At 35.4% G+C, this 21,271-nt stretch overlaps 2 protein-coding genes across 4 annotated transcripts in view; one reads left to right on the top strand and one right to left on the bottom strand.

Annotated features, from left to right (window-relative positions):
• Positions 1-21,271, bottom strand: part of LOC106869626 (structural maintenance of chromosomes flexible hinge domain-containing protein 1) — a 77,051-nt gene that overhangs the window by 1,476 nt on the left and 54,304 nt on the right. For both annotated transcript variants that reach the window (XM_014915436.3, XM_014915437.3), the window contains exons 41-48: positions 10,444-10,563; positions 9,047-9,252; positions 8,056-8,157; positions 5,948-6,036; positions 3,908-4,014; positions 1,839-1,909; positions 1,456-1,627; positions 390-548 (exon numbers count right to left, since the gene is read on the bottom strand). In XM_014915436.3, the coding sequence (XP_014770922.1) occupies positions 390-548; positions 1,456-1,627; positions 1,839-1,909; positions 3,908-4,014; positions 5,948-6,036; positions 8,056-8,157; positions 9,047-9,252; positions 10,444-10,563 (1,026 nt within the window). The remainder of the gene's footprint in view (positions 1-389; positions 549-1,455; positions 1,628-1,838; positions 1,910-3,907; positions 4,015-5,947; positions 6,037-8,055; positions 8,158-9,046; positions 9,253-10,443; positions 10,564-21,271) is intronic.
• LOC106869627 (uncharacterized) lies at positions 11,018-21,176 on the top strand. 2 transcript variants are annotated; one of them, XM_014915438.3, is made up of 4 exons: positions 11,018-14,015; positions 15,835-16,057; positions 17,924-18,210; positions 20,987-21,176. In XM_014915438.3, exons 1-4 carry the CDS (start codon positions 12,397-12,399, stop codon positions 21,069-21,071), a joined length of 2,214 nt encoding a protein of 737 aa, XP_014770924.2. In that variant the 5' UTR covers positions 11,018-12,396; the 3' UTR covers positions 21,072-21,176. The 2 variants fall into 2 exon arrangements, with proteins under 2 accessions (XP_014770924.2, XP_014770926.2); XM_014915440.3 differs by lacking the exon at positions 17,924-18,210 and having other exon boundaries at positions 12,256-14,015.

The following is a 21,271-nucleotide window of genomic DNA, read 5'->3' as shown; positions in this document are numbered from 1 at the left end:
CAACCCCCACTCAAAAACATTAATATTGATTCCCAAAAGCAATGAATGAAGTCCACCAACTCATTTTCTTCATTACTAGTTGGGTTTCTCTTGTCTCAAAATGCACTTTATGTCACTTTCATCAATAAATAGGAGGTATTGTGTCCTACTCTTTCCCTTGGTCAACAATCATCATGATCCTCTCATCATTTAATGCCCATCGTCCATGCTAGCATGGGTTGGATGGTTTGACCAGGGCTGGCAAACTGGAAGGCTGCATCAGACTCCAGTCTGATTTGGCATGGTTTCAATGGCTGGATGCCCTTCCTAATGCCAACAACTCAATACAGTTGATATATTTTTGCATACAACAGAATAATAAGTGTTGTTGAGTGAATGTTATGACTCACCTAATTTCTGTTCAATGACTCGTAGTCTTTCTTCTGCTTCAGAACATTCCTTCATTTTCATCTTCATCTCAGGATTGTTCATTGCTCTTTGCTGTTCAAGTAAATCAGTTTCAGAGTTCTGGCGTTTCTTCACAGCAGCCCGGTAGTTATGGAGTGTGTCTGTAACATTAAGACAAAAGTTTCAATAGCTTTTAATTAGAACTCTTTGTTAATTAGAGATTTCTAATTAAAAAAATAGAATTCTATATAATAACAGAATGCCTTAAAAAAAAAAAATTAAAAAGAAACGCATCGTTCGTTTAGCGTCTGCCTTCCATGCTAGCATGGGTTGGACCCATAAATTGCCAAAACCAAATTTATTCAAGCTAAATAGCCTTGATGTTAGTTAATTGGTCTTTGAAAAAAGAAAGGTTTCACTTTTTGAATTGTACAACCAGAAGCCTTTTGCATTCAGATTCCCCCGTCAAATGTAATTCTTAGTGATTCACATTGTCTTTAATTAATGAAGCATTGTTTCATAACTTCAAGATTTCAATGATGTGATTGTTTAGTTTTAGAAGGACATTGTAGGGTAGGTGTGAGAGGCTGGATCTCAAAACGTAGAATATTTGGGCTGGATAAGGCTGATTTAAATGCTAAAGAGTTAAAAAATAGACCCAAACCTGTTGCAGAACAAACACAGTAATTGTTTTTTTTTTATAGCCAATTAATAAATAAGGTGGTGAGATTTATATTGGAATTTTCCCCTTTTCACTAAATCGAGGCAAGGTATCAAGTTGTTTAAGAATTTCTAGACTCTTCTCATCTGAAACAATCTATTCATAATTACAGAAGAGTTCTATAGTTATTCTACAAACACTGATTGTTGTAAAGTCTCTCTGGTTATTAGTGGGACAGTCACAAAGGGTCAACTCCCAAAACCTTACAATGTTTGCATCAGCTTCAATGCAGAATAATGCACTCCTGTTATAACTCAATTCAAAAATACAATGAAAGTCATTTATAATTAAAATAATTAGTAAGTATCACCATGGTGTTATTGTTGAGAGACAACTGTATAACTCACCAATTTGTGTGCAGATTGCATGATAAGCAACTGGTAGGGGTTCACCAAACACTGCTCCACGTAGCTTATCTAAAGGCAATGCTTTGTTCATTAATCCTCCAAATTTGCCATTACTGCGGATACGATCTCCATCTCTTGTCAAAATGGTTGGGCAATGGGCAAACTTCACAACCTAAGATATAAAAACAAATTCAAGGAAATAGAGAGAAACGCGAGATGAATATACACACACAACAAAGACCGAATTAATTCTACGTAACTTCCATCTTTTATTATATAGCAAAGTTCTTCAAGTGAGATTTTTCATATTATAACAAAGACAATTAAACAGCCAAATAATTAGAAGAGGGTTAAAAATTCTTATAATTTTACAAAAGACTGACCTCTTGTCTGTAGGAATTCGCATAGTCTAAAGAATCCAAGAACATTGTATCACCCAACAGCATTCCAAACACTGAACAAAAATACAAAACAACAATTACTTCAAATATGAACAAAGGGGGTTCAAGGAAAGTATTTTCATATTCAAGAAGTATCTGACCTCTCTCTCCCCACTACCACCCTCTCACAACTATAAACGTGTCCCTCTCATTACCTTGCCTGAAATCATCACACACTCCCTCTCTTCTTTAGGGACCACTTTAGATCCTTAATCATTATAAGATACAAGGAGCTCTCAACTGGTACTAAGCCATCTCCCTCAATTGAGGGTTCCTTGTTTCACAACTTATTTGGTGACCTCACAGCAGTTGGTGCCACATAAAAAGCACCCAGTACATTTTGTAAAGTGGTTGACATAAGGAAGGGCATCCAGCTGTAGAACCCATACCATAACAGATGACTGAATCCTTATGCAGCCCTTGGACTTATCAGATCCAGTCAAACTGTCCAATCTATGCCAGCATGGAAGGTGGGAGTTAAATAATGATGTGGACACACATACACACATGGGCACCTCATCCAATCTCTCAATATCAATCCCTCTGCTATCATCTCTCTCACTGCACCTCTATCCAGTTACCACTTCACTTTTTCTTGCCACCTGGAACCATTTCACTTGGTGGCCATTCTTCATCCATTAATATTCTCTCTTTGCCACTGCCATTGAACCATCAAATTATATCTCGTCGTGCATTATGTCTGCTTCTCTCTCTCTCTCTCTCTTCACATGTCTGCAGTCTACTCAACCGCATGCCATTTCTTTCTTGATCTCCCTCTGTCACCCGATTTATCATTATTACCCTGCTGCTCTCTTCTGTCCCCCTACCATCCCCAACTCCTACATCACTAGTCATTTCCCACCACTCCCTACATCACCCCCTCTTCAACAACCCTACCTACCTTCCCATCATTACATTCCTAGCTCCTCTGTCTCCACTCACGACTACTCACCTCGTACCTTCAGGGCTCACCTGCACACCTCATTACCACTATTCATCTTTCCAGAGCTCCCACAAAAACATTCTCAGCCTCTCTTCTAAATGTGACGAACCAACTGCAGCTCCTCTACATCAACAACCTGTTTGGCCCTCTTCCTTCATTGTTTACCCACTCATGCCCTAGCCTACAGCTGACCACTCCCCCTCTGGGGTTTGTAATCTTTTGAGCTGCATGGCAATCTCACTGGTGCTGGTGCCACAAAAAAGCATAGAGGAATTATAGGATAATCCAATAATCTAAAAAAGGATATAGCTGAATTGGATGAGTTATTGAACATATTTTGCAGAGATATTACTACTGATAGACATTTGTTTAATATTTTGGTAATAAAACAGGATTTACTTTGATGTCTAAAGCAGTGCTCTGCAACTGGTGTGTCACAGTGTAACCTGAATATAATTTTTTCCTCTATACTTTTCATCATCATTGTTTAACATCCGTTTTCCCGGCTGGTATGGGTTGGACGGTTTGGCTGCACCAGGCTCCAATCTGATCTGTCAGTGTATCTACAGCTGGATGCCCTTCCTAACGCCAACTACTCTGAGAATGTAGTGGGTGCATTTTACATTCTACAGGCACAGGAGCCAGTCAGGCAGGCCTGGCATCGGTCATGTTCGGATAATGCTTTTTACGTGCCACTGGTACGAGGGTTAGTCAAGGGGCACTGGCATCGGCCACGTTTGGTTGGTGCTTTTTATGTGCCACAGGCATGAGAGCCAGGCAGGGGGAATTGGCATCAGCCACATTCTAATGGTGCTTTTTACGTGCCATGTCACAGGAGCCAGTCAGGTAGGCCTGGCGTCGACCACGTTCAGATGGTGCTTTTTACGTGCCGCCATATTTTTAGTTCAGGTATGCCGCTGAATTTTGTAAAGAATATAAGTGTACCACAAGTGAAAAAAGGTTGTGGAGCACTGGTCTAAACCATGATAATTTAAAGTAGTATCTACTGCAGCAGCTCATTGCCAATGAAATAAAAAATAAGACTTATTTCTTAAGCAATTTCACTCACCCAATTTACATTTTTCTTCTTGGTGACTGAATTTAAGAAGTTTCCTTGCATAGACTGGATTCCCAGGAGGTTTCCATTGAGGTCGGAATTTTTCATGAGGTAGAGGTCTGAAACAAGCATTAAAAAAAAGAAGAAAAAAATATGAATGAATTGAAAGTAACAATATATATGGTCTTTACATACTGTCTTAATTATTAGAGAAATGTTCAGACACGGTGTCTATGTCTAGCAACAGCACAGCCCCAGATGTGGGAGCAGTATTCCCCTGTAGTCTCACTTGAATTTTGTAAAGGGTTAGTAGCTAATGAGGTTAGGTAGACGGAGTAGGACCTAAAGAAGGCCAGCAATGGTGTTGACCTAGCATTTGCAGTGACCCTGAGGGTGCAGGCTCTGGGTTGTTCACATGGTGGTGGAGAGTTAGGATGAATGTGTTGTAGGTGGTTGGAGTTGAGAGGGAAAATGAGTGGAGGGGAGAGACTTTAAACCGAAATAATTTGGAAGTCTTTGTTGCTGGTATCAAGATGAGAGTGATGGGGAAGTGGAATCTCTATATGTACTGACACCCATGCTAGAGCTATGTGAGAAAGCACCCATGCCGGTGCCATGTACAGAACCATCCATGCTGGTGCCACATAAAAAGCAATTAGGAAAGGTATTCAACCATAGAGACCATGCCAAAGCAGACAATGGAACCTTGTATGCTCTCTGGCCTTGCCAGCTCCTGTCAAACCAGCCAACCCATGCCAGCATGGAAAACGAACGTTAAATGATGGTGATGATGATGATGACTATGTTTCATATATTTCAGAGTGGAGTAGAGAGTTTAGTTAGGTTAGACAGCAGAGATGAGCTTACAGACAAAGGCAAGAGATTAGTGAAAAGGCTGTGTGGTTATATGCTAGGAAGCGATGTATGGAGTGAAGGTTGGGTCAGAGTCCACTTATTTCATGCTTTTTGTTGGTTTGGCTCAGTGGTTAGAGCGTTGGGCTCACAATCACGGGGTAGTGAGTTCGATTCCAGGACCGGGCTGTGTGTTGTGTTCTTGAGCAAGACACTTTATTTCACGTAGTTCCAGTTCACTCAGCTGTAGAAATGAGTTGCAACATTACTGGTGCCAAGCTGTAATGGCCTCAGCCTTTCTCTTGGATAACACTGGTGGTGCGGCGAGGGGAGGGGAGACTGGTATTCATGCATGACTGCTGGTCTTCCATAAATAACCTTGCCTGGACTTGTGCCTCAGAGGGTAACTTTCTAGGTGCAAACCACATGTATTACAGAATCTGCAGTTTTTATATCAACAGAAAAGTTTTTGAAGATACATACACATAGAGGTGTACGTAAAGGTTGGTTAAGTGAGAAGAAACAAAGAGAAAATTTAGGGAAAAACTTAAAAATAACCTTTGAGCAAAATTTTGAATCTTTTGGATGAAATCAGTAGATTGAAGAGAGGGCTTTAAACCTTGGAGAATTAAATATACTATGATTGACGAATCTTAGCTAAATAGTATATATTAGATTGGAGCCTGGTGTTGCCATCCGGTTTCACCAGTCCTCAGTCAAATCGTCCAACCCATGATAGCATGGAAAGCGGACATTAAACGATGATGATGATAATGATGATTAGGTGCCTCATTAGAATATGGCACTAGTAGTTTTCCATTCATTGTGGAATGGAATGTTGTAAGTCATGAAATAATTTCTCTGAAATCTAAAGAAATCTCAAGTTGTTGTACATTGGTAGGAACCTAGTTTTGAATGTGTCTAATTTGAAATCATCATCAGATATTACAGTTCTATATTTTAAGAGATGAGGAATTATGTACATTATTTACATTTGATGGATATTTGTCTTCATCTTGTTTGTTGTTAACACAACGTTTCGGCTGATATACCCTCCAGCCTTCATCAGGGGAAATTTCGAACCTGGGTTCTCATTCCTAAGGTATTTTTCGATATTATCATTATTATTCAGGTCACTGCCTGGAATCGAACTTCAGATTACTCTCTTGAAACAAATTCAGCAAAGCTATTAATACTTACTTGTCCCATTCTGGAAGGGTTTTCTTATAAATAGAATCTAATGGTAACACTTGCTGTTTGCCACTAGTTTGGTTGTAGATTTCTTTGGCCTGTTGAGACAAACAGTAATGAAATATCAAGTTATTGGATCTCAAGGTATGGTTGAGCTTGGGATTAACAAAGCAGATGGAAATGGTTATTGACAACTGATGGTGGGTCCCTTTGAAAAAGATGATTAAAATAGGACGGAGAAGATTTAACAAAATAAGTGAGTAAATTAGAAAAGGTGATTACAAAAAACGGATCTTTTTTAAAACAGGGGCCACATTTTTCATTAACGAAACACTTTGAAACTTGGAACACTGGTAGAATGTGTCATATAAAACATCTTTTTCTCTTAGTCTTCTTAAAAAAAAAGAAATCCATAAGTTATTCCATGTTAAAGTTGTCGTATTTCTGTAATTTCAACCAATCACTGACGTCCATTCAGCCGATATACATTAAGTGCCGACTACATAAACAAACGATTCTGAAACAATTAACCCTAACCCTAACCCTAGGGTTAGGGTTAAAGAAAATTTAAAATGAAAAAAAGCAAATAAAACGAAGGCATGGAGATTAAATACGCTTTACACCGCTTAAAGTGCCAAAGGAGTAAATGTAAACAACTGAATACTTGTCAGTGATTGGTTGAAATTATCGAAATAAGACAATTTTTTACATGAAATAAATTCGAATACAAAAATATTTTTCTGTTCTATAACACAAAATGGATAAGTATACGAAGTTTGAAAGTCTTTCCGTACCAAAAACACTACGTAAAACATTAATGAAAAATGTGGCTCCCGTTTTAAAATAGACCCCGAAAAACAAATGACTGACATGTTAGAAAATGAATCTCAAAACTTTTTTTTTTTAATGCAAAAGACAAAAGGTTGTGTTGCCAGATCTTAAGTATATGTGAGGAAATAAAAGATATTTGATGAGGGCAGGCGCAGAAGCTTGAAGTGATGAATAAAAGCCATAATTTTATAGAGATGCATACAATTTAATTCCAGGCAGATGTGTGCAGCTTTCTTTGGTGCAATGTCTGGCCTAAACAACTGGGCAAAGTGGTTAATCATTTAGGGCCAGTGATGGTAGAATGGAGATAGAAGACCACAGCAGATCATTATCAAGAGCCTGTCATGGCTCTCAGAAGAGAGGGTATAAAGTGTTGTGAAAAGATGATAGCTGTAATTGAGATACAGTCAGTGGTAAATTAGAAGGTCTGTTTTATGTACTTTGCAGATAAATACCAGACTCTTTTGATCCAGCCTTGGACGATGTCTATCTCAACTGGCAACAGTTCCAGCTTTGTGAGCTGGGAAGAGGTAGCACTACTGAAGAAATAACCTGAACAAAGAGGGCATTATTGATATTTGTAGCTCGTAAGATTTTGGTCAAGGAACTAGTAGAGAGGTTGACACTTGGTAGAAGTGGTTGGGAAGATGTAGATCTGTGCAATCCTAGAAAGACTTATCCACAACAATTTCCACCTTATGTGATCCACTGTAGTGAGAGTGAGTGGTAAACCTAGCTTTGGTGAGGCTATGATCAATTTGGAACAACAAAAAACTTTTAATCCTTAGTGGCTACTCTCTGAGCAACCAGTTTTAGAAGCTGGATCATTTTCATGTACAGTGGAACCTGCTTGATGGTCAAACTAAATGGTCAATGATTGGAAACATGTGAAGTCAAGAGAGATAGAGAGAGTGCTGTTATACTCAGGAGAGATAAAGACATTCCTTAATTAGCAATATTGAAATATGGATGCTAAATAATTAATCCTTCTTTAGCATACAGATTATTCTGTCAAATGCAATGCTTATTTATTCACACTGTTTTGAATTGATCATGCATTAATCATGTAGCTTCAAGATTTAGACAATTGATTTAAAAATTTTTAGAACGACATTGTGGGGTAGGTGTGAAAGGCCAGATCTGGCCAGTTTAAATGCTAAAGGGCTAATGGTGAAGTGCTAAACAGAGTAAACTATTTCTTTCATAACTTGTAAAGATATAAGCAGACAAAGGTTAGAAACAACTGCATCGAATAAGTGAGGATGGAAATGAAGTGTGGAACCTACCTTTTTAGTAGTTGTAGTTACAACACAGTCCATATCAGCTGACATGTGCCATGAGAGGACACGAGCTATATCATGGTCTTGAAGTTCTGCAAGCTGACCGATCTGCCAAAAGAATTGATATAAATAATAGGATGAACTCATGAGTAAGATGTCAAATTAGAAACCATGGACTAACATGATACAATGCTCTGAGTGACTCGGTTACTCTATCCTATAAACATACAGATCAGCTTTATTTCACAGCTGAGAATGTCAACCAAAAGCAAAACATTTGCTCCATTTATGAAGGGCATTGAAATTTGTTTAAACACTAGATTAATCTGGAAAAAAAAATCCCCAGATATAATATCATTAGATTATCAATTAAGAGTCACCTGAATGACTAATATAAAATTACAATGTGATGGATATTAGAAATAAGAAATTATAATGTGATGGATATTAGAAATATTAGAATAAGGCCCATTAGTTGGGCCTTAATAGTCAGAAATCCTAATATTTTTGTTTTTTGTAACCTGTATTTTAACACTTCCTTTGAATGTTTTTACACTGAATAAAGGAAAAATAGAAAATTGGAGACTGTGCTGTTGTTGTTAAGGTAAACAGTTTCATGAAAGGCCATTGAACAGAATTGTACAGGACATTGTACTGAATGTGTGTAATGTCTTTGTTTTAGTATAATGCAATATTATAGTATAGTGTAGTATTATTGAAGTACTCATGATTGTAGGATTGTGGTTTTGATTCCTGGATGGGGTCATGTGTTGTGTTCTTGAGCAAAACACTTCATTTCAGTGCTGTTCCAGTTCACTCAGCTTGTAGAAATGAGCAATCCTGCGATGGATCAGTGTCCCATCCAGAGAAACTGGCCCCATGCTTCTTATGGATTAAATATAAATTCTCCTCTAGTCTATAAAGAAAAGAATTTATTGGATAGTAACACTAACTGCTTTAGTTTTGAATGTATTAAAGTAAAATAGTTGGAACTCACTTTTCCCAATATCTCAGGATCACTAGGTGTTTGTGCAAGACCACAGAGTCGGCGTGGCCTGCTGAGCAGTTCATCTCGTTCTGTCATTCTTGTCTGAAGAAGAATATCAATTTGTTCAATTGACTGAAGTTGTGCGAGCGGAATGTTTTGCTTCTTCAACTCCATGCGTAGCTGCTGTTCTAAGTGGCTGGCTTCATGGTTTGAGACTAGACACAACAGATACCATCAGAATTATATACAAATAAACGAGATATTTTAAGTAATAAACAAAAGGAAAACAATTTCACTTGATAGTGATTCCATGGTCTTTCGGTTTGTTGGAGCTTTGAATCAGTAATTTTCTGGACAATGATTAGATACAGAAGGGAGAAACTGTACCAGGTGAGATTTAATATATTCATCAAGAACTCTTATCAATTTTAGGTAAGGAATACACAATTGGACGAAGACTGTTGTAATATAAAGCTTTTTATGATTGTCATTAGCTGATTGTAGATTCTGCTTATATATTTGTTCAATAGTGTACAACAGAATATAGTAGTTTATTTTATAACTAAAGATGATCGCTTTTCAGCATTCTGAGGAGGAAGCTTCAAATCTTGAAAATATTCCTGGTAATTTCTATGGTTTACTATTTTAAACTAAAAGATATTCTAGTCTTTCTAGCTGATAGAAAGTGGCTCAGCCACTTGTATGTTCATTTTATGAGCATGCTATTCTGCTGATTAAGTCAACTGGAACCCTTGTCTTTGTAACCAATGGAGTGCCAATTTTGTTTTTTTAGACCATGACATTCAGAACAATTTCCCTTTCCAGTGCATTTAGCTGGTAATAAGTGTTACATGGAGGTACAGCTAAATCTATGTAGATAATTGTAGAGGAAGATGGACTATAATTGCTGACTCTTTGTGATTTGTTGTATCAGTTTGATAAAAGCTTGCAGCTGACTAGCATTGCTATCCAGGATAGGAAATATCTTATTTAACTATGCTTCGAAAACTCCAACCCATGCTTCCTGCTACACGGGACATCACGTTTATATCACAATTTGTGAATACTAAGCAATGTTAGAGGTTTCCAGTGAATCCATCAGTGGTTCACATCATTTCTACTGGCACTCTTTGATATCAGGTCCAGAACCAAGTGGTTGGAAAATGAACACAATGTCAGATCCGAACCTTTGATTCAAAATTTCTACAATCAATGCCATTAAGACGTTCGCTACTTTAATTGAGAGTAAATTAAATCACAAGAAATTCATTAATAAATGATGAACTTGAAATACTATAAAAAAATGGTAATCTAAGATGTTACTCCACCTCCCAAAGAATGACACATTCCTCTGAGATTTAATAAAACGAAAGTTGTTAGATGCAGTTATACAAAGGCATACTTACTTTTTAATTCATTTATAAGCTGTTCTGTTGTTTCAAACATTGATTTGTAGGCTCTGATAGCAATTTGAATGGTGTCTCTTTCTTTAGAGAGACTGGCCATACGAGATTGCTTCTTGCAATCTAGAAGATAAAAAAATAAAAAATTTTTTTTTTAGGAAACTTTCCATGGACAATCACCAAAATTGATAAAAATAATTTGTGTGAAGAAATAATTTTATAAATTTATCTGAATCTAAAATAAAAAAAAGATTTTGTCTAGCATTTGAAACAAGTATGTTTATTGTTTTTAAGGGGCTAAATTTGATGTAAAACCAATATTACAAGGGCAAATGAGTAAAAAGGGCAATAAAGATATTATTGACTACTAAGTCAATAATAAAATTATATCCGTTAAATATAATTGTGTGGAGGTAGTAAAAATCCATTCTCACTTGGTGAGTCAAAACAAACAAGCCTGAAACCTGTAAATAAGAGTCATTTGTAAGGAGATCATTACAAGTAATCCTATTTGAGGCTTTGTTTTTTCTATTTTGCTGGTGTGATTAAATAAACAAAGCAAGCTGGAAAGTTGGTTGGCAAATTGTTCAGCTGACATTGTCATGGAGACTGCAAACAGTTGAACACTGATAAATGGAGTGTCAAAATGTAGTTGAAATAGGATTTTAAAGACAAGAGAAAACAAATGCAAGATATGAAAGTTAAAATGTTGTCAGAGACAGAGGCTTTCAGAAGCTGAGAGTAGTAAATAACCAGTTAAATGAGGTAAGAATGTATGTTTTTTGCACACACACACACACACTTGCAATACACATTGTTCATTTCATATTTTCAAATGTTAAAGAAACAATTGATTATCCACAACAAGTCCACGGAAGATAAATATCAAGTGTCAAAGATGAGTTTGTGTTAATGAAGAGAAAAAATTATGTTTTCTGTAAGGATGTCTCTAATATGTGACCTGAAACACTGAGTTATAATAATTTATTAAATATACAACAATACTAATACCAGTGATGAAAATTTAAGAATCTCAATAACCAATTTCATAATTCTAAAAAAATAATTTTATCAAGGAATTATAATGAAAATGAAGCTTTCAAGTAAAACTGACAATATGATGCTAAAATAGAGAAATGGTCTCCAAATAGTTTGGCTATTCTTTTAAATATTTACTAAATGCAAAGTACTAAAATATACAATACAACAAACAGTTTCTAAAATCTTAAAATTGATTGACATGAATGCTTTGTAGTCAAAATACCAATTTTTCTGTGGTTTTCACAATCTTTTTCTTTTTAGTAAATGCCTCTATCTAAAACATACATATTAAAATTTCTGAATAATGTTTTAGTAATTTAGATATGGACTGAAATAAAATATAATATCTGCCAGTGAAATAATGGATACTATTGTAAGTTATAGAATACGGGGAAGTTCATATTTAAGTTAGAATGAAAATGAGGAGATGAACAGCCATAAAAAGATTTACTGTAATTATAACCTTTCGTCAGAAATGTGGAATTAACTTTAAAGTTAGTCAGAGACAACACATTTCATATTGCTTTGTGAATCAAACAAAGTTATTGAGGAACATATTCTTTAAAAATTATTCTAAAGTATTTCATTTTGATTTGGAATCAACAATACAACTACCAAGAGATGATAAAACAGACAAGTCATAATGTACAGTCGTAAACTTGTCTTACACTTCATACTTTCCTGTTCACACTTCTCTGCTTTTTACTCGACGTAACAATTTGTTTCTTGAGGGTCTCCCCGCAAAAAGAATATTTCATTTGCTCCCTGCACAGTTTTCTTTGTAGGACTGGCTTTCATTATTTTCTTTTTATTTTGAGAAGAGCAAACAGTTTTTTGTTTCACCTCAGGGCATTTGAAAATGCTTCTTTTATCACGTACCATTATGTTATAACAAGCTGATATTCATGAATTAATATGGATTCTATCAGATATCAATTCAGATATAATCTAAATGGTAATTTGGAGCTCGACTTACGAAGACATCGATTAGTTGCAATACCATCCAGTGTGTTCAGGTATCCAGCAATCAAAGTATTAATTTTACAAGAGAACTTTCTGGAATATCTACCACGTGACATTGCCATGTTAGCATCATTAAGTGTTTTACAATTACAGAAAAACAGACTAATGAGCATTCCCAGAGAAATAACATACTGCCGCCAACTGCAGTATTTGGATCTCACTAGTAACAATTTCATCTCTTTTCCACAAGCCATCATTTTCTTAAAACAACTCAAAATCCTCAAAATAGCAAACAACCAAATCAAAGATATACCATATCAAATTAGTTATTTAGATAAATTGTGCAAATTTGACATTCATAAAAACAACTTACAGAATTTGCCAAATTCAATGGCAAATCTCAAAAAATTGAAAGAATTAGATTTATCCCAAAATCTTTTTGAGCAGCTTCCTCCGGTTATATGCTCATTATGCAATACTAAATCCTTAAATTTTAGTAGAAACTTATTGAGTTATATAATACCTTGCATGGATAACTTGAAGAACTTGCAAGAACTAAATGTCTCATACAATAACTTAATGTCAGTGTGTTTATCGATGAGCAAGTTAAAGAAGATGAAGTATCTAAATCTGAGTTACAATCAACTGACGGAAGTGCCAACATCTCTACAGCAGTTGCCATATCTGAGAATACTTCACATTCAAGGAAATAAAATTAAGCATGTACCAAATGGCTTCACAAGTTTAATGTACCTGAATCTTTCTAACAATCAAATCTATAATTTCACAATAGGGAAAATGAAAAATTTGTTATCATTGAACATCAGTCACAACAGATTGAGTCAATTACCTCACGGCTTCTATCAACTGAAACGACTAGAACATCTGATTGTTAATGACAATCAGATAAAGTCCATACCTTATGAAATAGTAAGACTAAAACATCTACGCACACTGGATATTAGCAACAATAGGTTAACAAGTGTACCGCCATATATTCCTCAAATTACAAGTTTGGAATATTTCAATACAGAAAACTGTAACGGTGAACAAGAGACAAACTCACAAAGAAACGAATTAATCACAGCAAAGAAACACTTTATGAAAAAACACGAAAGCAATTTAATTCAGAAGAAGAGCCTTGAAGCTAAATCTCCGAAGCAATATTCCTCAATGAAAAGTTTTACTGGTGATAATCAATATACAAAAAGAAAACAGTGCAAACGTCTCCAATGCCAGACGGGGACATTGTTGAAGAACACTGCTTTATTACAATATGACACAACACATTACACAATGCCATCATATAAGGCTCAGGCATGGAATAACACGGATGCCAACTCAATATCAAATGTATCCAATCAAAGGCAAATCTTAAACAGAGGAAACCAATGGCTCCATGCTTACTCTAAAAGCACAGACAGCAAACGAAACCTTCATACAAGTGACAGCACAAGTGGTTTTGCAGATGAGATTGAAGTCAGTATTGCTAGTGATGTCTCTTCAAACGATCCAACAATAATGACCATTCATGACTGGTTGGAACCAGAACAACACAGGGATACTAACTGGTGAGTACAACAGATATTATAAACACGAATTTTTCTGATAATTAGAACATAATTACATTTCTAGATTAGTTTCAGAAAAATATAACTTGAAGGTGAAAAAAAATAATTATAAGCATTGTAGGTGCAGTTGTGTAGTAAGAAGCTTGTTTATCAACCTGGTTCTGGGTTCAGTCTCACTGCGTGGCACCTTGAGCAAGTATCTTCTACTAGTTTTGGGCTGGCTAAAGCCTTGTGAATGGACTTAATAGATGGAAACTGAAAGAAGCCCATCGCACGCACACACACACACACACACACACATATATATATATATATACACATACATATATATAAATAAAGAACACCTCTCAAGCATTGGGCTTCACGGAGGCAATGACCAAGACCTTTGGCATTATGTCGTGCTTGAGAAGACCCATCAAGCCAAGCAAAATCCCAGCTGCGGCAGATACCAGTGTCACGCAAATTGGCACCCATGCTGGTGGCACCTAAAAGCACCCCAGTGTCAAGCAAATGGCACATAAAAGCACCCATTACACTCTTGGAGTGATTGGCGTTAGGAAGGGCATCCAGCTGCAGAAAACCATGTGAAATTGGACTGGAGGTTGGTGCAGCCTTCCAGTATGCCAGCCCAGTCAAACTGTCCAACCCATGCCAGCAGGGACAACAGCATGGATGATAGGTGTGATTGCCTTTGTGTCTGTGTTTGTCCCCCACAACTGTTTGGTAATCAGTGTTAGTTTGTTTACACCCCTGTAACTCACAGACTGATAGAATAACTACCAAGTTTAAAAAAAAAAAATAAAGTACTAATGTTGATTTGTTGGACAAAAAATTTTCAAGGCGGTGACCCAGCATGGGTGCAGTCTGACTGAAGCAAGTAAAAGATAAAGATTTCCACTGAAATTTATTTGAGAAAAGTTGGATAAAGTATGTTTCATTTAAAATGGAAATCTTGGAGCAGAGAGACATATTGGAAGGAGAAAAAAAAAACTGGTACTACGTTGATTATGATGACAAGTGTTCCTGTTGATTTGATCAACAGAACAGCCTGCTTGTCAAATAATTAACAGGCAAGTGGCTGGGTACTCCACGGACATATGTACCCTTGATATAGTTCTCAAGGAGATTCAGTGTGACACAGAATGTGATGAGGCCGGTCATTTGAAATACAATTCATTTCTTCTAGCTGAGTGGACAGGAGCAATGTAAAATAAAGTGACTTGCTCAGGGACACAACATACTGCTGGGGATTGAACTCATGATCTTACAATCGTGAGCCGAATACCCTAACCCAGCATTTCTCAACTGGGATTCCCCCGGAAAGCTAGGATTCCGCAAGAAAGAGTGAGATAGCTAATGCTAATTTCATGATTGTAATATTACTATATATGCACAACATATCATTGGTTATTGTAATATAGACATCATCCTATCTAACCTATTATGTTGTCAAAAATATATAACAACCATATATATATATAGGTATATATATGATATTTATATATATATATATATATATATATATATATATATATATATATATATATATATGTGATATTTACCACTTGAACTACGATGAAAAATATATGAAAAAGTTATGGTATAGAATTTTTTTTTGTGTAGGGGTTCCTTGAGAGATGTAATTTATTTTAAGGGTTACACAAGAGTAAAAAGGTTGAGAAACACTGCCCTGGCCACCAAGTCATGAGCCTTCATCTATATTAGAAGTGAGAAACTGAAAGACATAAGAAAATAACTCTTTAACCAAACTATTTTAAATGGGCTAAAAGCAAAACATGAAACATAAATTACATTGCAGGCCGACAGTCCAATTCAACTTTGATGAAACTATTTCATGTGGCTGTAGTGATTCTAATGCAACAACGGCTAATCCAAGAGCACACGGTCTGGTGAAGGTATTTAAAGAGATATTCAGCATAACACAGGACGGAGGAGAGTTTGTCTCCTCAGACAACTCTAACATATCTTTAAATATACCAAGTGATAATAATGTGGAACAACATCTACAGGTTATCATGCAGGTGAGTGAAAACATTTTAATAGATTATGAAATTTCATTCAAAATCTTCCAAGTAATTTTTGAAATACATGAAATTTTGTGACTGTTTAAATAGATGCCAATAATCCATTATCTGGACATTTCTACATGGATGGACTTGAGGAAAATTTCATTCTTCAGTTGTCTTTGTACTCAGATAATTCTCAAACAGCTTACACGACAGTGAATGATTAGTTAGATTGCTAGACTAAGGCCATGCTACAGTATCACTTTCAAAGCTTTATTTTTTAGTCAATCAAATTGTTCCCAGAGATTATTTCAAGACTGGTACTTGTTCTATCAGTTTCTGTCTTTGCTGAACCATTAAGTTATAAGGATGTAAAGAAACCTACACAACTTCCATCTACCAAATTTATTCACAAAATAATAAATGGTGGTTCAACCTAGATTTAAAAGATGAAATTATTTGCCCATTGAACCTATATTTTCTTTTCGATCATGGATAGAGTCAGCCCATAACGTGCGCAATACAAGCATGTACTGGACTCCGTAGTTTGTAAAAATGCATCTAAAATCCAATTTGTGCAAAGATGTTGCTATTTTCTTTTAGAATTAGCAGAGAACCTCAATGATTTCAGATTAGGTTACATACAACAAGAAAAGCTTGAAAATGTTTCCCATGTCAGACAAGTAGATCATTAAAGAATTATACTATCACTCAACTTAGCAGTTTGCCTGATAGAATAAGTGCTAGGCTGAAAAACAAAAAAAAAAAAAAAAATGTACTGGGGTTGATTTGTTTAAAATCCTTCAGGGTGGTGCACCAGCATGGCTGCAGTCTAATGACTGAAACAAGCAAAAGATAAATTTGCCCTACTTTTTTTTTTTTTAAATTCATTCACAGTATGATGGAAAGATAAATGCAACATCTGGGGATCATAAAAAAAAAAAAAAGGAAGCTACTCAAATTCGAGGTTTTGTTTCCATACCTGGAATTTCTTCTCTAATTCTTCTATAGATTCAGCTATAAGAACTAGATGATCAGCATATAGGAGTTCCCATCGACAGTAGGTCTTGAACTCCTCTCTGATGGCCTGTAAGACTATGAATGAGGATTGAACCTAAATGGATTCCTGTCTTCATGCCAAATTAATTGCTCAATGTATTGCTGACTCACTTTACTAACTGCACACATATACATAGATTGTACAACCCTAACAAGCCATTTGTCTACACCTAGTTTCTTTAATGACCACCAGATTACAGAGCAATGGCATCCTATCAAAGGCCTTCTCCAAGTCAAATACCACATTTACAACAAATTAAGTGGTTCACAAACTAATCCTTCAAGCATATAATCACAGTGTTGATGGGTCAAGTTGGCTAGTGTACAAACATTACTAAATGTGAGTTGGTTTATAAACAAGAACCTCTCCAACAAGAATCCAGAATACCCAAGTTGTAATGTTCAGTTCCTCACAATAAGATGAAGATTGAATTGGCAATCCAGAGTATTTAAACAATAACAAATGATGATATATTTAGATTTCAAGATTTAATTCAGTTTAAATATTTTCTTCTCAAAAGGGTAGACTGCCAGAAGAGAATTCAAGACAATGTTTCATCAGAAATTTGAATTTAAAATATTTAAGGGGGGAAAAAAAAAAAAAAACCCAGTATATAAATAGAAATCTAACTGAAGCAATAATTTATATATATATAAAAGTAAAAAGTTTTCACAAGCAAATATCTCAATTGTGGACCTCAGAATGATAGAGTATAACTCCTGAAAGTACTTTATATTACATTTGCTATCAACATTAGAGCAGCTGATAAACTGATTACGTGCGTGTCTTTTGCTTTCTTTTATTGTTGGTGATTAATACAGGTAATCAGTATCAGTGAAGATGCCATTCTATCAGCTCAAATCCAAGACCCTCTACTGAACAACATACTTTCCGTAAGTGTTATTGTGATGCTAACCCCCAACACTGACGTTCCATTTACCATTCCTATAACCATCAACCTGCCAGCACCACCAACACTGGAAGATAACGAAGTCAGTGGCTGTTTGCATGTGCTGACGGCAAAGAATGACAATACATGTACTCCTTTCTTTAGAAATTATACTCTTGAAAACGGATACATAACCTTACAAACCTACCATTTAGCAGGGTGAGTGAACATTTCATTATTTATCATAAATAAAAAACAATTTATAGACATTTAAACCATCCCCACCTCACAATTCAAAACAGTTTATATTAGTTTTCAATCTACTCAACAGAGTTGTAAGAATTTCCTCTAACAAACTCTCTATGTTGGTTTCAAATTTTGGCAGAAGGCCAGCAAGTTCAGGGGAGTGGGGGTAAGATGATTACATTGACCCAGTGCTCAACTGGTACTTATTTTATTGACCCAAAAAGGATGAAAGGCAACTTTGGTCGAATTTGAACTCAGAACATAAAGGCAGATGAAATGCCACTAAGCATTTTGCCTGGTGTGCTAACGATTCTGCCAGCTCGTTGCCTTACTCTCAATTTACATTGAGAATCATTCATTTAAATCCTAAATTTAGAAGAAATGACTGACTGAAAAGAAAGGGACATTTAATCAGTTGGTAATTTCCATCTATAGGCTTACTTGAGTTAGAATATTTAATACTAACTCACAACAACAATAATTAACCCATTTGTGCTGAAATTTTTCTAGAGAATGAAATTGCCTGAAAATTCAAATACTATTATTTTGACCTAAATAACTGAAAAAAATTTCCTTGAAACCCATTTGATACCAACTGCATACACATTAAGAACACGTTTCATTCTTTGATACAGATCATATACAAATCACAATTAGTGTCAAGTATTTGTTTTATACCCTTATAAATTAAAGGTCAGTTTAAATGGACAATCGGCATGAATGGGTTAAGGTATTTTCTTTTGTTAAACTTACATTGCTGCAGTGATTAGCTTCTATTGCTAGATGTGATGTGTGCTTGCCTCTGAATGCATACCTCAGGTTATATAGCTTTGACGCACTTCTGTTTTACTGTTCTAACAAAGCTGAGAGGTATTAAGTCCCAACTCACAACACTTGCTTTATAATTGTACTCTGCTAACAAAACTAAGCCGACATTGGAAACCAAATCAGCAATTGGGAATTGTTACATTTCCTTTCTTTCTTTTAAGTTTTGATCGTTATAATTGGTGCACTGTAACAAAGCTATATGGGGAAAATTTATTGATTAACATTCTGAGCAGCTTTGCAACTAATTCTGAATAAATATTAGTTGAAATCCAGCTTAAGAGAGCAAGCTTACACATGTTCAACTAGGCATAAACATATAATGTTTCAGTGTCATTTAATTTTTTTCTAACAGAGCACATGTCTGGAAGAGTTTTTTTCTTCTTAAAGCAGGTCAAGCTGTAACCTGAAGATGATCTGAAATTATTGCTAGATGTAGGACAGATTATTTTTTGAAGATGTAAGACAGATTATATTTTTTAAGATGTAGGACAGAGAATTTTTTTTAAGATGTAGGACAGATTATTTTTGCAAGATGTAGGACAGATTATTTTTTTGAAGATGAAGGACGGATTATTTTTTTAAGATGTAAGACAGAGAATTTTTTTTAAGATGTAGGACAGATTATTTTTGTAAGATGTAGGACAGATTATTTTTTTAAGATGTAGGACAGATTATTTTTTTGAAGATGAAGGACAGATTATTTTTTTGAAGATGAAGGACGGATTATTTTTTTAAGATGTAGGACAGAGAATTTTTTTAAGATGTAGGACAGAGAATTTTTTTTAAGATGCAGGACAGATTATTTTTGTAAGATGTAGGACAGATTATTTTTTTAAGATGTAGGACAGATTATTTTTTGAAGATGTAGGACAGATTATATTTTTAAGATGTAGGACAGATTATTTTTTTTAAGATGTAGGACAAATTTTTTTTTAAGATGTAGATTTAAGAAGGTTATGACAGACAAAAAAAGTATTCATATGAGATGAAAAGGATTCTGGATACTATCTGATGTATGGATTTAGTGAAGAAGTAAATCAGTGGTTCTTCACCTTTTTTTGTGTAGCACCCCACTAAGTGGTGAGTGAGGTATCATGACTAAACTAACTTCACATGGATGATAATTTATAAATTTTACTCTAAAAATGGATTGTATAAGCTTTTAACTGGGAAATGATAAAAAAATGATATAGACAAAAGTTGAAAGTTTACTTTATACATTACAAATTAATGACTGCTCTGTGCTTGATGAGATCACATTTTGTGTTAATAACCATTGCTAGTTTTATCATGTATAATATAATTATTTTAGGTAAAATTTAGTGTACAAATTATGTTACCTCACTGCCCACTAAAGCCTAATGCCTTCTTGAGGGCAATACTGCTCACATTGAGAATCTGTTAGACTCAACTGATGGCCACAGTGGAGTAACATGCCCACATCTAGGATAAAGGTACTACACACACACACACACACACACACATATATCCTGGACTGCATTCAGAGAAGAGCTATCCACCTAATTGTTATTCAATTATTTACAGACATACTCCATCTTCTGGCCCACATGTGTGCTGCCTCCACTCTCTGTCTTTTCTAATGTCACTCTAATGCCTCTGTTCTTCTTCAGAGCTGGCTTGCCTCCTATCCTTGCCACTCAGGCACCCCTAACCTCTCATCACTCTTGCTGTATTCATTCCACTTGGTCCTAACCATTATTTCTAGCCCTTTCTTCCCATAACATCAACCTTCTAAAATCTTGTTCTTGCTCATGTCATTATTTGATGATATGCTTCAAAAATTAACAACAATACAAAGATATGTGTAAAACTGAACAATCTACATAAAGCACAACAAAATGATATTAACTGATTCACACACCACAAGTTTATCAATGTTGTTTTTGTGTGTTTTACACAGGAAAGTTGCAGTAATGACCAGATCAAAATGCCAATATAAGGCCTGTAAATGCACTGAAAGTCTGCTGATGATGATTTTGTCCTGAAGATGGAAACACGAAGAACGGAAACTAAACTTAAGACAGAAGTCAGCTGAAGTTTTATTCTATTCAATTAAACTCTAAAGACACAAAATTTAGCAACAAAATAAATGCTTGTCTTTTTTTCTTTTAATTTAATTTTGTTGAATTTGTTTCAACAAAACCGTTCCCTCTACCAAATACAATTGATTGAAACTCACACAAGT

This window comes from Octopus bimaculoides, chromosome 3, assembly GCF_046866305.1.
Source record: "Octopus bimaculoides isolate indiv1 chromosome 3, ASM4686630v1, whole genome shotgun sequence".
Lineage (NCBI taxonomy): Eukaryota > Metazoa > Mollusca > Cephalopoda > Octopoda > Octopodidae > Octopus > Octopus bimaculoides.
This window is presented reverse-complemented; position numbering and strand designations above follow the sequence as displayed.